The 16,152-nt window shown below is 32.8% G+C and overlaps 1 protein-coding gene across 1 annotated transcript; it reads right to left on the reverse strand.

The window, feature by feature from the left end:
* Positions 1-1,602: 1,602 nt before the first annotated feature.
* Positions 1,603-15,709, reverse strand: LOC143239638 (ER lumen protein-retaining receptor 2). Its single transcript, XM_076480946.1, has 4 exons — positions 15,496-15,709; positions 3,380-3,639; positions 2,788-3,040; positions 1,603-2,044 (listed from the first exon to the last, which is right to left on the reverse strand). The coding sequence occupies exons 1-4, from the start codon at positions 15,584-15,586 to the stop codon at positions 2,010-2,012; spliced, it is 639 nt and encodes a 212-aa protein (XP_076337061.1). The 5' UTR covers positions 15,587-15,709; the 3' UTR covers positions 1,603-2,009.
* Positions 15,710-16,152: the final 443 nt, after the last annotated feature.

A 16,152-nucleotide genomic window follows, 5' to 3' on the forward strand; every position in this document is an offset into this window, starting at 1 on the left:
GTGTAAAGTAATTTATAATCATACAGAAAAATAAAAACTATGCAAAGCTTCACTTTTCTGTTGCTTTCTAGAAAGAAACCAAAGCCTTGAACTCCAGTTCACCAAGTCAGTGACTCTATCTCTAAAGGGTAAACATTCAAAAATTCAAAGCGTGGGATGACACTGTGTTTTTACTATTCTCTGATAAATAATGGTGAAAACTCATATTTAAAAAAACAACAAAAATAATCACAGTATACTGTCATTCACACTTGCTACAAGATATAAATGTGATTAGTTGAAGAGTAGATATTTCACTAAATTAACTCTTTGTTTTTAAATGCCTGGTCACATTAGGTTAGTTACAAATATAATTTTAAAAAATATAATTGACAATGATTGATACAAGTTATAAATTTTTGGCTTGGAAAAACAATATTGAAACTAATTCAAAAATGTGTAAAGTAATTTATAATCATACAGAAAAATAAAAACTATGCAAAGCTTCACTTTTCTGTTGCTTTCTAGAAAGAAACCAAAGCCTTGAACTCCAGTTCACCAAGTCAGTGACTCTATCTCTAAAGGGTAAACATTCAAAAATTCAAAGCGTGGGATGACACTGTGTTTTTACTATTCTCTGATAAATAATGGTGAAAACTCATATTTAAAAAAACAACAAAAATAATCACAGTATACTGTCATTCACACTTGCTACAAGATATAAATGTGATTAGTTGAAGAGTAGATATTTCACTAAATTAACTCTTTGTTTTTAAATGTCTGGTCACATTAGGTTAGTTACAAATATAATTTTAAAAAATATAATTGACAATGATTGATACAAGTTATAAATTTTTGGCTTGAAAAAACAATATTGAAACTAATTCAAAAATGTGTAAAGTAATTTATAATCATACAGAAAAATAAAAACTATGCAAAGCTTCACTTTTCTGTTGCTTTCTAGAAAGAAACCAAAGCCTTCAAAAACAAATTCCATAATTTGAAAAGTAGATCAATGTAGCACAGCAAGATGGACAAGCATTACAATGAAATACTGTCCTACAATATTTATTGCATTTACATTACACGTTTCACAACAGTAAAACTGTAAAATACAAAATTCCTCTAACATGAAGTTACCTCACCTGACTTGCTTGTGTGTTTAATTACTATGGGGAAAACTGCTATTTAACAGTCAGACAACACTAATGGTTTTATTGTAAAAACAAAACAAAAAACTGTCTATGTAGATGTTACTTCTTCACCTTATTCTCTCAGATATTGCCCCTTGATATCATACATATCTCAGAATAAATGACTGGAAAATAAGTGTTAAATATAACTGTATCAGCATTAATAAAAAATATACCCTCCAAAAGATTGATTTTTGCATCATAATGTGAATCAGAAAAAATCCAAAAAGATTTTTGGAAGTACTATAACCATCACTCATGGCCATGTACATTACACACTTCCTTCATAGTTTTAACCTACACACATTATCCAAACAAGTACTTCTCTCAAAATTAAAGATGTTTTCCACTGATCATTTGAGATAATGGAATTAAATGTAAGACATAAGCAAACCATACATTGGTTGGGTTTAGAAGGTAAATAAACACATTTATGACTATTCATAAAAAAACAAAACAATTTAACACACTTGTATTAGGCTACTGGTATATGTAAATAAAGCTTAATGTAAGGTTACATACAGTTGTAGAATATTATGATGAAAAAATCAAACACATGTATCATGTTGAATATAGTTTATATCAACATTATAAACTAAAATATTTGGCTAGAACAGAGAAAATCCAGTGACAACAGTAAGGGAAGACAAGCTTCAAGTGCAAATGGAAATAAATGTCCACAAGAGCCCAGATTCAGGCTTTCATTATTTGAAGAAGTCCAAATGTTTGTGAGCATAGACAAAATTACTAGCAAAGACACAGCAAATCTTTTCTTTCTTTCACAGAGGACTTCAACATGTGACATGACCAGGTTAACTTTTCCCAGAGTTAATGAATCTAGGCTGGTAACTTCAATGCTTTTCCTTTTATTACTGAAAAAAAAAGTTTCTGAATTTTTTGATGTAAAGAAAAATATAACATAACATACAAACTTTAAAACAACTGAACAAATGGTTAAACTTAATTTTCTATGCAATATTCTACATAAAGTATAAGTTTTTGGTGCAAAATATCTCTGACATTGTGTTCCAGCTAATGTTTTACTCAACTTATATTGGCTAAATAGGCACTTGAAGAAAGAAAATAATTATGAATTTTTACACATTCTAACATTAGTAACTTTCTAATTAAGTAATCTTTTGCAGTAAAATATTGAATATAACTTGTAATTAATTAAGATTAATTAAACATGAAAGCCCATCTTAGGCAAGAAAACTGGTTTGGGTAAAGAATATGAATAAAAATCTTAAGTTTCCCATGTTGTCAAAAGTTCTAAAATTCTACCCAAATTTGTCATAAACTAAGTATTTTCTCACAAGATAGAAGAAAATACATTGTTCACCATTATTTTTCTCCTTACAAAAATGGTTTGGTTAATTTCAGTGGTGTTCTCAATTGGAGTACTTCAAATCAGACAATTTCAAATCACTTTTTTTTTAACTCTTCCACTAACCCTTTTATAATAAGACAGAAATAAGGTAATTTAACAAAAAGGCCAAATGAAAATTAGTTTCTAGATTTTAAATATTATTCATGAAAGATAATTAATGAAATAAAAAGTCAGATGAAACCTTTTGCTAAGCTTCTTCAAACCAACTACAAAAAATAAACTCACCTCTAGTAATGTACAAGTAAAAGAAATCGCAGTACAGTACAGTCTGGACAACTCCAGCAACAATGGCAATCATATCATAGAAGCCCTCAAAGTAATATCGATAGATCCAGTTAAAAATGTAAAGTGCACGGTACAGGCCTAAACAGAACAAGTAGTGAGAAGTGATTGTTTCAGCTTCTCCAGTTTTCGATACCATGAACAACTGAGGCAAGATAGCAACAGACTCCAAATAGATGGAAAATGTCCACAAAACCTGCATGAAGTACAGTTGTTATTGTTATAAATGCTTTTTTCCTTTAGTTCTGGCCTACGAATAATCAAATAAAATCACACTTTCATTATGTACCTTTACCTTGAAATCACTTAAGTAAAAATTAAAATCTGAACATTTAAATAAACAAACAAGTTTTTATTTGCTCTTTTACTTCATCACTTTTAAAAAATACCCCTCATAGAACTTAATCTTGAAATTTACCTATAAAAATACTCAATTATATCTAGAAGTCAAATACTTACTCAGTAAAATCACAATAAATATACTCAACATTTTAAGCTAAAAATTAAAAACATAATAATTAATTAATTATAGTACCTCAAGTGGGGTAAAATCATGATTAACCAAAAGTCCCAAGATTGTAACAGGGATCAGAAGAAACTCGATACGGAAAGTGTCATGATTATGATCATATGTAGCTTTGAATTTCACATACATCAGGTAGATGGTTGCATATGATGTTGCAATGAAGAAAATTTTCATGGCAGTGTTGTAGAGAGAGATAAAGGTTGTAAAAAGATCAAGATACCGTGTAGTATAGACAAGGGCAAATAAAATCTGACTCCTTCCAGATATACCTGCAAAACAAGAATATAAAATTTTATGGAACATTTTTAAAGGATGATTAACTTCAACTATGTTTTATCCCCTAAATATTCATTAACCCTTTTTTTAAGTTTCTGTAAACCTACAGCTTTTATAACTCTAGTTGGCAATCTGTTTCACAGTCTTAGCACTTGAGAGGAGAAAAAATATTGCTTCACCTGGAGATGTGTATGACCTTGCCAAATCTTAATGTATGACTTCTTGTTGTATTATCCTTAGAATTTAATTCAAAGACATTTTATGCAAAATTTTTATGGATTTTTTTTCAAGATATATATATTTTGCACAAAAGGTTTGAGTTAAATTCTAAGAATAATACAATGAGAAGTCATAAATTAAGATTTTGCAAGGTCATATATGCCTGAACTTGTTCACCTGTAATCCATTTTTTCAAGAAAAAACAGGTTGTGATCTCTTGACTTATCTTCATATGCAAATCTATTCTTTCATAAAATCCTCAACATGCTTTAATGCTAACTTCAATTCTATTACAATCACTCTTGTGTAATATAAATATGTTTTACACTTGTTCTTCAAATTTAAATTGGTTAATATATAAACCAAAGTTTTATTTTACTTTAAATAATTCTACTTAATATACATACAACTGTTTTGGTACCTACTTCTGTACCTATCTGTAACTTTCAATTGGTTCTGTGGGATCATTATGACCCCATTCTATTTCTTTAATTATGATGTGATAGATTGCACTTTACTTAGCCCTGCACACAGCAGCTTTCTTAATTGTGTCCAAGTAGTTGCAAGAGATATGATTCCAATCTGAAACTATGCAAAAACCTACAACTACAGAATACTCAAGGCTGCAATTTAATTTCCTATGATTACAGTTTACTCAATGCATTTTTTTAGGTTATGGTTAAAAGATGTCTTTTTATTAATTTCTAGCATCTCTCTGTTTAATCAATTGTTTTAGATGTCTAATTACTTCTTGTACATCATATTGCCACTTTGGCTTTTATTTTATATACAGAGATAGGTATCAAAGGCCTTACTGCAGTGCAATACATTTTAATATCTTAAGCATAGCCTGATGCTTCATTATCCTCTTTTGCTTACAAATAAGAGTTTGAACAAAAAGAATATAAAGTTTGAGCTTCTTAACAAGTTAAATACCTCATTGGGGTCATAATGATGAGGCAATAACACATATTCCATTTTACCATGTGACTAATTAAGGAATAAATGCATTTTTATCTGTTACCCTCTGAACCTAACCTGAAATTATTCTGGTACATAGTCATCAAACCATTCTTTTTTACTTATAATAATAATACTTTAAGATAGGAGAGCACCAGCAGTTAACAATAGCAAATACTTTTTATTTTTTTGGACATCAACATATGTTTTACAATTAGTGAAATTTGCTACTTGATTAACTGTCTAGCTCATTAATGAATTATATTAAAATAATCTATTATTCTTATATGAGATAGGTATAAAAATAGCATAATACTAAAAGTCAGGTTGTGATACTCGTAACAGGCATAGCCCATTGTGTAGCTCTGTATTTAACAACATGGAAATACAATGGCAATTTTTCAATTTCCTGAATAGTTTGAATAATATTTATAAACCCTAATTTGGATTAGTTAATTATTTTTGTGAGTTGTAACACTAATTGATTACACTAAATAAGTTTGAATTATCAATGAAAAATATTAATGATAATATTTGATTACTGGATATTTAGAATAAATGAAAATGATGAAACTGGAAACATTAATTTATTTAACTACTTTTGTAACATTAACTGATTATAATTTTGATAAATGGATAATTGGAATAATCAAGCAGTAACAATTGTAAATAACTGCTGATTATTTTCAAACAATGAATTTAAACAATCAAATATTTCATGTGACACTAATGGATGTAGTAAATGTTCATAGTTACTAAATTAGTTCTTTATAAATAAAAGTACACAGAGGTTTTATTCTTAACTTACAAGATCACAATGATATACACTAGCGGTAGCTCAAATATCCAGAGTAACTGACACAAGACAGTGATCAAAATGATGAAATAAAATTGCATTCACTCAAGGGAAAGCTGTATGGAGGATTACATTCCCTCATGAATTACTTTTTTAATTTAATCCATGCAATATGTTTACTTTCATTGGTCATAACTAAAGAAATACAGATAGGCCAAGCATTCTTGATTGAGCAAAACAACTAAAACAAATGAAATTCCCCAGTAAAGTTAAATTCATTGGAAATGCCTGAATGTAATATTTTGATCCCTGCAAGATAGTTAATAATTTCTGAAATTTTTGTAACTTGAAGCTGTATTGCAAGAATCCACAATTCATGAACTACCTGAAGAGACAATATACAGCAATACAATTCATAGTGGAAATAAAATAAACTTCCACTTTAAGATGTGATGGTGACCAAGATACACAACTTGTACATCACTGAAGCTTACATGAAATGCACATATACTGGTAAACACCTCAGCCACACATCAAATTACTCCAATAATGTAAAGCCATCACAGACTGCCAAGTTTCCAGAATAAACAAGACTTACAGTACTGAAATTATTATGAACAAGGAAGAAAAAATCAGTATAACCTCCTTGGCAGTGAATACCCTAATCTCTTTGTAAAAAACAAAAACAAACAGCTCACCAAGAATAAGAAAAAACCTACACACACACACACACACACACAACTATGTTTCTCAACGTCAAAAGTCTCTTTGAAAATACAGGATATGTAACCAACTAAAAATCTGACAGACAGTAGAAACATTTACATCTGTTGTAAAAATGGACTATTAATACATTAAAGAAACAAAAAGACAAGCAAGGAAAATAAGATTGTAATATTAATTTATCTGCAATACCCCATAATATCAAAGATGATCGTGCAATGAATGAAGCTAATACAAAAAATAATAGGATAAGGAGCACACACACAAGAAAATGAAACATAAAAGAAGCTTCTTAAACCATCTGAAGGACAAAAAACTTAGTCAACATACAAAAGAAATCCAGGTTCTTATGGGAGAGACCTTAGACAAGTGGATGGCACACTAGCCTTTTTATTATGATTTATGACTCCTTTTCAGGACCTCCCTGAAGACTATAGCAGGATAGCAACCAAAATGTAGGATATACACTTCTTAGTAATCAGCATCCAATAATAAATACTAGTAACAAATTAATATTTAAACTTGGGTAATAGTGTGAACTACTAACTATAACAGGGTTTAACACCTGATTGCCATTATTTTATTGTAAGTACTTTAATAAAGAAATGTTCCTACTCTCCTGAAACTTTAAGTTTGAAAATAATGACAGATTTTTATATCAAAATCTCAGTCATTTATAGCTATAAGAAACCTGTCTTTTTTATAGCTTCTTTTATATATATATATACCATTGAAAAACTAAAACTTTCTTCTATTAATTAGTGCTTTTATTCTTTTCTAAAACTTTATTTCCAATATTTCAGACATTTACAATTTATAGAAAACAAAAGTTGCACATCATTTTTATTGCATGAATTCAAACTTAGTCATAATGCAACACAAACAGCTCACAATATCAACCAAGAATAGAGCGAAGGAACCACTTCTGCACATACAATACAGCTTTGGTTCCAAAAGTTTCATAATGGAGATATGAGCCTTAAAGATAAGGGGGCAGAATATCCTTCTGCTGTTGGAATCAACCAACTGAGAACATTAGCTGAAAGAAACCCACACCAAACTGTCTGAAAAATGACACAATGATTGGGTGTTGGAATTTCCGCAATTTTGGACCAAGCAAACTGGAAAAGCAAAAAGGTTTCACATATGGGTTCCACACAAACTTAGTGAAAATCAGAAAACTTACCCTTTTGAACTATGTTCTATGCTCATTTTGTGCAATAAAAATGACCCATGATGAAAAGTGGATTCTTTACAACAACAGAAATTTGCAGCTCAACTGTGATGAAGCTTCTGGTCTGTGGCTACTATTATTCACTTCAGCTTGTTCAACTGGGACCAGAATGTCCCTGCAAAGATTTAACGTCAAGAATTGGAAGAAATGCACAGAAAGTGGCATGAAAAAATGCCAGCACAAGTCAATCGAAGAGGACCAATCTTGCTACATTATAATGCTTGGCCACACACTGCTATAATGAAACTCCAAAAACTCAATAAATTGGGCTATAAAACATTGCCGCCTCCTCCTCCTTATTCCCCAATATTTTTCAGTTATTTGGACAACATTTTATAGGACAAAAGATTCAACACCAGAGTGGCTTTAAAGAATTTTTGAGTTCTAGGACTTCAGTTATCATGTCATAAATAATCTTGCATATGTAAAACGGCTGGTATGGGTAGAGAAAGCACTATGGAGAGAAGCGAACCTTTTGACCTTCTGAGGTCATCATCAGGATTACTGACCGATAGCTGACCACATGTTTGAAGGCAGTTGTGTAATTGAATGTAGGAATGTAGAGGGCATGCTTAGATGTTGGATATATTTAATAATATAGGTATAAAGGTGTTCCTTTCTATTCATTTATTTTGGGCTTGAGTTGTTGTATAAGTAAGGCTTCTTAATTTTGCATTTCTTTATGTTTGTTTATTTAGTATTTGGGTGTTTTCTATGGTTATGTTGTGTTTATTTGATTTGCAGTTTTTGAAAACGTGTGAAGGTGACTTTCTGTGTTCTTTGAATCTGGTTTCCATTTTCCTACTTGTTTCTCCAACATAGAAGTCATGGCAGTTATCACATTGTATTTATTAAATAATGTTGGTGTGGTGTTTGTCAGTGTAGTTTTTACTTTGTAAAGGTAAAACTAATGAAACATTATAATCAATGCACAGACATTATCCAAAATTTACAGAAAAAACTACTTAAAGCCATGTTGAACATGAAATACAAAGAACAACATGACTTACAGAAACAATAAATGAACCTAGACCATCAACTGGCATTAAAACAGATTGACAGACTTATACAACAAAACATCAACTAAATGAAACTTGGAACGACAGGGACAAAAAGATCTGCCACAACAAAAAACTAGAGAAACTACGATGTAAACAACAAAAAAAGATACCAACACGACAAACATTGACAAACCTCATAATTAACAGATCTGACCGACAATTAAACATAGATGAGATACATCTACTTAACAAAGGATTCGACTTGCGATAGCACCTAGGTACAACCCAACCTTAGAAATTACAGCATGTTTAGAAGACCAAGCCAGGAGACTTGTGATACTTTCTACAGAAAACAAAAACAATGACAAAACAACCAACAGAAAGAAGGCAACTTCAACAATTCTATTGACATCCAACATCCAAACATTCCAGGAAAAATTAAAAACTAATATTTTCCAGAAACACCTAAAACATCTTAAATGATTTTTTCAAAGAATTTTCTCACAAAAACATCAAAAATTTCATAAAACAGAAAACTAAAAAAACAACCTCACAAAAAGAGACATTAATTCCATTAAAAACCTAAAACACAACAAAAACATTAAAATTCTAAAAGCAGATAAAGGAAACGCTAAAGTCATAATGAACACGAACGAATACATCCAAAAAATGAAAAACATCCTATCAAACACAAACAAATTTAAACCAATACACACAAATCCAACAAAGACACACAAAACCCAACTAAAAAAAAACACTTAAAAATGAGAAAAGCCAACACAGTTTCAAAAACACTTTATTCATACCAACGCAAGATCAACTCACACATACACCAAACATACGGTATCCCCAAACCTCATAAGCCAGATTTTCCTCTATGACCAATAATGTCCACATATGAATCATTGGTTGGTTGGTTGATTTAGTGTTTTATCACACAAAGCAGCTAGGCTGTCTGTGCCAAACATCTGGTAGAAAGGTAAAAATAAATTAAATGTAGTAAAATACATAAAAGGAAATTAAAGTAAAACAAAACAGCATTGAAAAACAGAAAAAAGCATAAAACCAATGTTGACACCTAGTCTACAATGTTAAGAGAGAAAGCAGAGTAAGAGAAGTTGTAAAGGACTTTCTCTAGCATAGTGGTAATGTCATAACCCGCCAGGAAGACTAACAGGTAAGTACAAGAACTACAGTCAGTCACCTCAATGGAGCAACCCCTCCTATCGGTATCAGCACTTCCCCAGAGGGGATGATGTCCTTAAAGTCTCCCAGGATGAAAAAGGGAGATGGCAACTGTTCAATGAGAGCATCAAGGTATGATTGATCATATGTCTCTCCATAGGACAGGTAGAGAGAACAAACAGTGATGGTATGACTCAAGGAAACACAGATGGCTATGGCCTCCAAAGGTGTGTTGAGTGACAAAGACAGGGTGGGCACATGCTGATCAACCAACAGTGCCACCCCTCCATGTACTCAGTCCATCACACAGCCTGTCATTTCTGTACAAAGAAAACTGCCAAAAGGTAACTGTATTGGTAGGTTCCAGAAATGTTTCTTGTAAGGAAAGACATACAGGATGGTAGAAAGTAATAAGTGTTTTGATGTCATCCAGATTAGAACATAAACCTCGACAGTTCCATTGTATCAAGGTAGCCACTTTTAATGATGGGTAGGCAAAGTGGCTGGAGAACCCTTCTGTTTACAACCATGTGTTTTTTCCTTACTGTCCTTATTCAGAGGAGGTCTAGCAATCTCCATAAATCCTGCCCTGGGTCGTTGGGTAGGTGTTTGTTATTGGAAGGGGATTCCAGTGACTGAGGATGCGAATGAATGATTGTTTTGCCTCTTGGGGTGGGAGAAAAAGATGTATCAAAAGAAATGCCTGTATTTGAAACTGAAGGATGTGGATCTTGAGGTTTGTTGGAATGTATGGGAGGAACAGAGATGGGTGTGGAAGTCGATTCATCAACCTTTTTAACCATGGAGGGCAAAAGGCTTTTCATTTGTTTTGAAAACGATTCTCTTGGAGGCACAGAGAGATCTGTCTGCACTCCCGCTGTAGTTGTGGAACGAAGTGCAGCAGCATATGTCTGAGATAAAAGTGGCAGACAGCAATTTCTGAACCTCAGGATAACTAATGTTACAAGTTGTTTTCAAATGCTGCACTTCTTTTTCCTCCTACCATTTTGGACAAAAACGAAAGTAGGAAGGGTAAGAACCATTGCAGTTGACACAATGTGGGTCCGTGTCACACTCATAGGCATCGTAGTCCTTGCCAACACAACGAGCACAGGTCAGGGAACCATGACATGATGTCTTTGAGTGGCCAAACCTCTGACATTGGAAACATTGGAGAGGGTTTGGAATGTACAGCTGTACCCTACAATTTAGATAACCTGCCTTGATAGTGGCAGGTGCAAGTGGTGATGTAAATGTCAAAACAAGGATATTTGTCAGCAGTGTAACTCCATCTTTGCAAGTGGAGATGTGCCTCACTGCAGAAACTCCTTGAGTGGAGAAACCAGCGAGAATCTCTGACTCAGGGACGTTCTTCAAATCCGTCTCAACAATAAGTCCTCGTGATGAATTCAAGGTAGCATGAGGGGTAACCTCAATAGGTACATCCCCAATTGCCTTTGAATTCAAGAGGAGTTCACTGTGTTGGGATGTGGATGTTTCACCCAATATGTCTCCAGATCGAAGCTTCTTTACTGACTTTGGAGAGCCAGCAAGTCCCTCTACTCCCTTCTGAATAAAAAAGGGGGACATTTGCCCTAAAGGTTTTTCTGAAAGAGAATGTAGTATAAGAAAATGATGTATGTGTTACAGATGTTGAAGATTGCTGCTCAGAGTTTTCAAGACATGGTCGTTTACCTATTGACTGTTTTTTCACTATTTTATTTTAATTTTTCGTAAGAGGATCCATGAAGCCCTACGAAGGGATGCACTACAATGTCATGCAAGGACATTGCAGCAATGCCAGGGTTTCATGAGCACTATATCCAAACACCAGCATCAGACACAATGTCCACAACACCCATTGAGAACTTCCAACACTGGTACTTGGTTGACTCTAGTCCAAGTGGACCAGCCAATTGACCAAAGGGGGGGGGGCACCCAAAGGCCACGCGTCTACAGTAATACAAGGCCAAAGTGGTGTGTTAGGGTTAGACCCCTCAACCACAAGGATCCTCTCCTCCCCTTCATGGGTTGCCACGCATGGCAAACACGTGGGTGGATGTTTAGGTCCCAGAGGAGGTAACCAGAAAGAACAGAACCTTCCCTGGGAAGTCACCTCACCATGGACATGAATCAACACCAAGAGGCATATGAATCATTCAGTTACACTCTTGATAAATACATAACATGGGCATTCTCCAAATACGTAACATCAGTCAGCTCATTCATCAAAGACTCTTTTAATTTCAAATCTAACCTTATTCAGAAAGCCTAAATGACCAGTTTCGATGTCATATTCCTATTTACAGAAGTCCCAACTGCTGAAGCCTAGTCTTAGAACTCTATACCTGAGACCCTAACCCATCAATAGACATTCCCAGCAACCCTCATAGAATTCGCCACGATGAAGACAAACTTCATGTTCATAACCACAACTATATACAAACAAATGGCCTAAGCATGGGCAATCCAGTATTACCAGTTCCAGCCAATATTTTTATGACACAAGTTGAAACACAAGCAATTGACACAGCATTACTTCCACCACTATACTGGTAGATATATGTGGATGACACAATTGCAGGATTCACATCTACAGAACACATACTTAATTTTTTCAATCACATAAACTCTATACATCACATTAACTTCACATGTAAACTGGAAGAAAGCAATCAAATATCATTTCTTAGCCTCAAAATTACAAGAACCAATACTCAATTTAAAATGGGAGGCCATCAAAAAATCACCTGTATTGGACTATACCTTCTTTGGGTCTCAGCACATGAAATAAAACAAAAATTATACATACTAAGAAACCAAATAAACACATCCATAAAACTATCCTCACCAGATAAAATTAACAATGAATTAAACAAAATAAAACAATACTTCATCAAAATCAAGTTTCCTCCACAAACAGTAGAAAACATTATACGCATACACCTAGATAAAATCCAAAATCAACTAATAAAGTATATATACCCCATGATTTAAAAAATCAAGAAACCATACACTACTGCACACCATATATTCCCAAAATCAGCAGAAAAATAACCAACATTTAGCAAAAACTAGTAACAAAATATGACATTCCTGTTAATACCAAATTTATTCAAAAACCAGGCACAAAACTGAGGTCTATACTATGTAAAAACTACACTGACAAACGCCACACCAACATTATTTATAAAATACAATGTGATAACTGCTATGACTTCTATATTGGAGAAACAAGCAGAAAAATGAAAACCAGATTCAAAGAACACAAAAAAGTCACCTTCACACATTTTCTAACACTGCAAATCAAATAAACACAACATAACCATAGAAAACACCCAAATACTAAATAAAGAAACAAACATAAACAAACACAAAATTAAAGAAGCCTTACTTATACAACTCAAGCCCAAAAATAAACCAATATAAAGGAACACCTTTATACCTATATTGATAAATATAATCAAAGATCTTAGCATGCCCTTAACATTCCTACACTCAATTACACAACCCCTTTCAAACATGTGGTCAGCTATCGGTCAGTTACCTCTTTGTTTCTTTGTGAACCTGACAATGACCTGAGACAGTCAAAACATTGTTCGCTCCTCTACATAAAATTTCTCAACCCGTACCAGCCATTTTTACATATATATTTTTCTCTACAAGTGGGTTTTCCAATCATCACTGATCATAAATAATTTTGTTTCCTGTTGACAAAAGTGTGCAGATTCATTAGGTTCCTGTTTTGATTAATAAAGTTGCTTTTCTTTTTAATTTCTTATTAAAGATAAAATTTAAAATTTGCTATTAATTTTTCAAACAACCTAACTGTTTTTGACAACATCTTTAATATGTCATATTTATCTTGTGTGGTTCATGGTGACCCAAAGCAATTGATAAACAAAATAAGAATATATAATTTTGTAATTTAACATACCTTCATACTTACTTTCATTTCAAAACATAACTGCATGATTTTAAATTTGATGTCAAAGAGTCCACTTTTTAGACATGGATCCTGCCCTGGGTCGAGTGGGCAGGTCTTTGTTTTTGGAAGGGGATTCCAGTGACTGAGGACGCGAACGAATAATTGTTTTGCCTCTTGGGGTGAGAGAAAAAGATGTATCAGATGAAATGCCTGTATTTGAAACTGAAGGATGTGGATATTGAGGTTTGTTGGAATCTATGGGAGGAACAGAGATGGGTTTGGAAGTCGATTCATCAACCTTTTAAACCATGGAGGTCAAAAGGCTTTTCATTTGTTTCATATATATATACACTCCAGCTAATTTGTAATAGTTTTTTTCATTAATCATTCCAACTTTACACTTGCTTATTAGGATATTTTTACAGTATCCAGAAAAATTAATGATAGATAACACAGTATAATTATTACATTAATGTAATTATGTTTGAGGGCAACAACTTTTGGAATCACTTCACAGATACTTTGAAATGAAGTAGAAACTGTTTTTGTTACATTTACTGGACTCATTTGTCCTCATCTGAAGTGTTATGTTCAGCTTTTATTTTCTTATAAAAGCAGAAAAGCCTAAACAGTTTCATCTGTGAGTGTAGAAAAATTGGAGCTAATGTGATTGTCATGTTTAAGTAGAGAAATTACCCGAAGAAAGATGTCCACTCATAACATACTTTTTATAGAATTAGTGGTCACTTCAGTATCTTTTACATTTTTTTGAAATCTGTATGGACCAACTATGGCTTGATTTAAAAAAACATGGAAACAAGACAGGAAAATGTTGTTCATATGAGGCATAGTGTTCCTCCCCTCAACTGTTTTCCTAACCTAACTTGTTATGACAGCCTTAAGAATTGAGATTTGAAGAGGTGTCTAGCCGCAAAGTATAAAACAAAGAAATAACTTTAAAAAAAATTTAAGCACATTTTATTCATTATTATTACAAATTAGCTTTAACAAATTTTGCCTACAGTTTTAAAATGCAACACTAGACTAACACTAAACGTCAGATTATTTAGTTAGTCAAACTGTTCCAGAGCCATTGCAGTGTCACTCCATATAGAATTTAGTATAGAAATTTGATAGCATTCACCTTGATATTCTTTGAACTTTTACACATTTGTTGGCAGTTAGATATAAGCATTGCATACTGAAGAATACAGGAGAGATATTAAGTTCTCTGGTTTTCTTTTCGCAGAAAAATGTTTCAGTTATATTTTGTTTATAATAAACAAGAATATATCCATGAAATTTAAACTTAATAATAAAAGGTAAAACTTATTTCATCTGGAGATCAGTTTTTTGTTGTTAAACATTGTTCAGAAATATCACTTTGGTGATGCTATTATCAATGGGTTGAATCACCTGTACATTGTCACTTCTTGCAAACAAAATTTGACTCAAATTTATAGCACAAGCAATGCACCGTAGATACAGATAAATAGATTACAATTTCCAGCAACTATGTTGAATTGTACTCTTCCTGTGCACAACAGATGCATTTACTTTTAAGTTTTGTGCAAACTTTCACGTTTATCACAAGCTCCCATCCATTGCTAACCATTTACGAGTTATATGATTACATTTAATCTTATCCTAAATCTAACAGTAACCCAAGTCAAACTGTATCTTGTGTAACACTATGCAAGACTAACTTTCGTAATTTACTTGCATTGTGCTACGACGATTTACAACGCGTCTTATTTGTTTAGTAAATTAGCAACAGCATTACTATTAGTACTGCTTTCATACCTGCACAAGACCTTGTTTTCCATATTTTTACCAACAATATTATAATAGCCAAAAGATGAGATAAATCTCCAGCAAGCCGAAAAATGTTCATTATGACGCTGAATAAATAACTCTTTCAAATATCTATATTAAAAGTTTAACTTTAGAAACTGACGTGGCTAATGCATGTTGTCTCCTACAGAGGAGACCAGTTACACTCGCGCTTTTCTCCTTTTTTTCAATTGAAGGGACCCATTGTGTATTTGTGTAATAGATTATGACTTTGTTTAATTATTATGCGTTCTAAGTATAAACTATAGATTTTATGTTAATCAAAAACATTAATTAAAATATTAGTTCCATAAAATTGAAGGATAGTGTCTAATCGAATCTAAATAGAATTAAAATAAAATTATTTCAAGAATTACATAAAATATGACGAGGACTTATACTTGTCAGCTATCCATTGTTTTGTTAGTTTTTGTTTTTCTCTTAGCGCAAAGTTACACAGTGAGATATCTGCACACTTTTCACTCTGAGGAATCGATTGTTTGTTTGTTTGTTTGTTTGTTTCTGGATTTCGCGCAAAGCTACACGAGGGCTACCTGCGCTAGCCGTCCCTAATTTAGCAGTGTAAGACTAGAGGGAAGGCAGCTAGTCATCAACACCCAACGCCAA

Source organism: Tachypleus tridentatus, chromosome 13 (assembly GCF_004210375.1).
Source record: "Tachypleus tridentatus isolate NWPU-2018 chromosome 13, ASM421037v1, whole genome shotgun sequence".
NCBI lineage: Eukaryota > Metazoa > Arthropoda > Merostomata > Xiphosura > Limulidae > Tachypleus > Tachypleus tridentatus.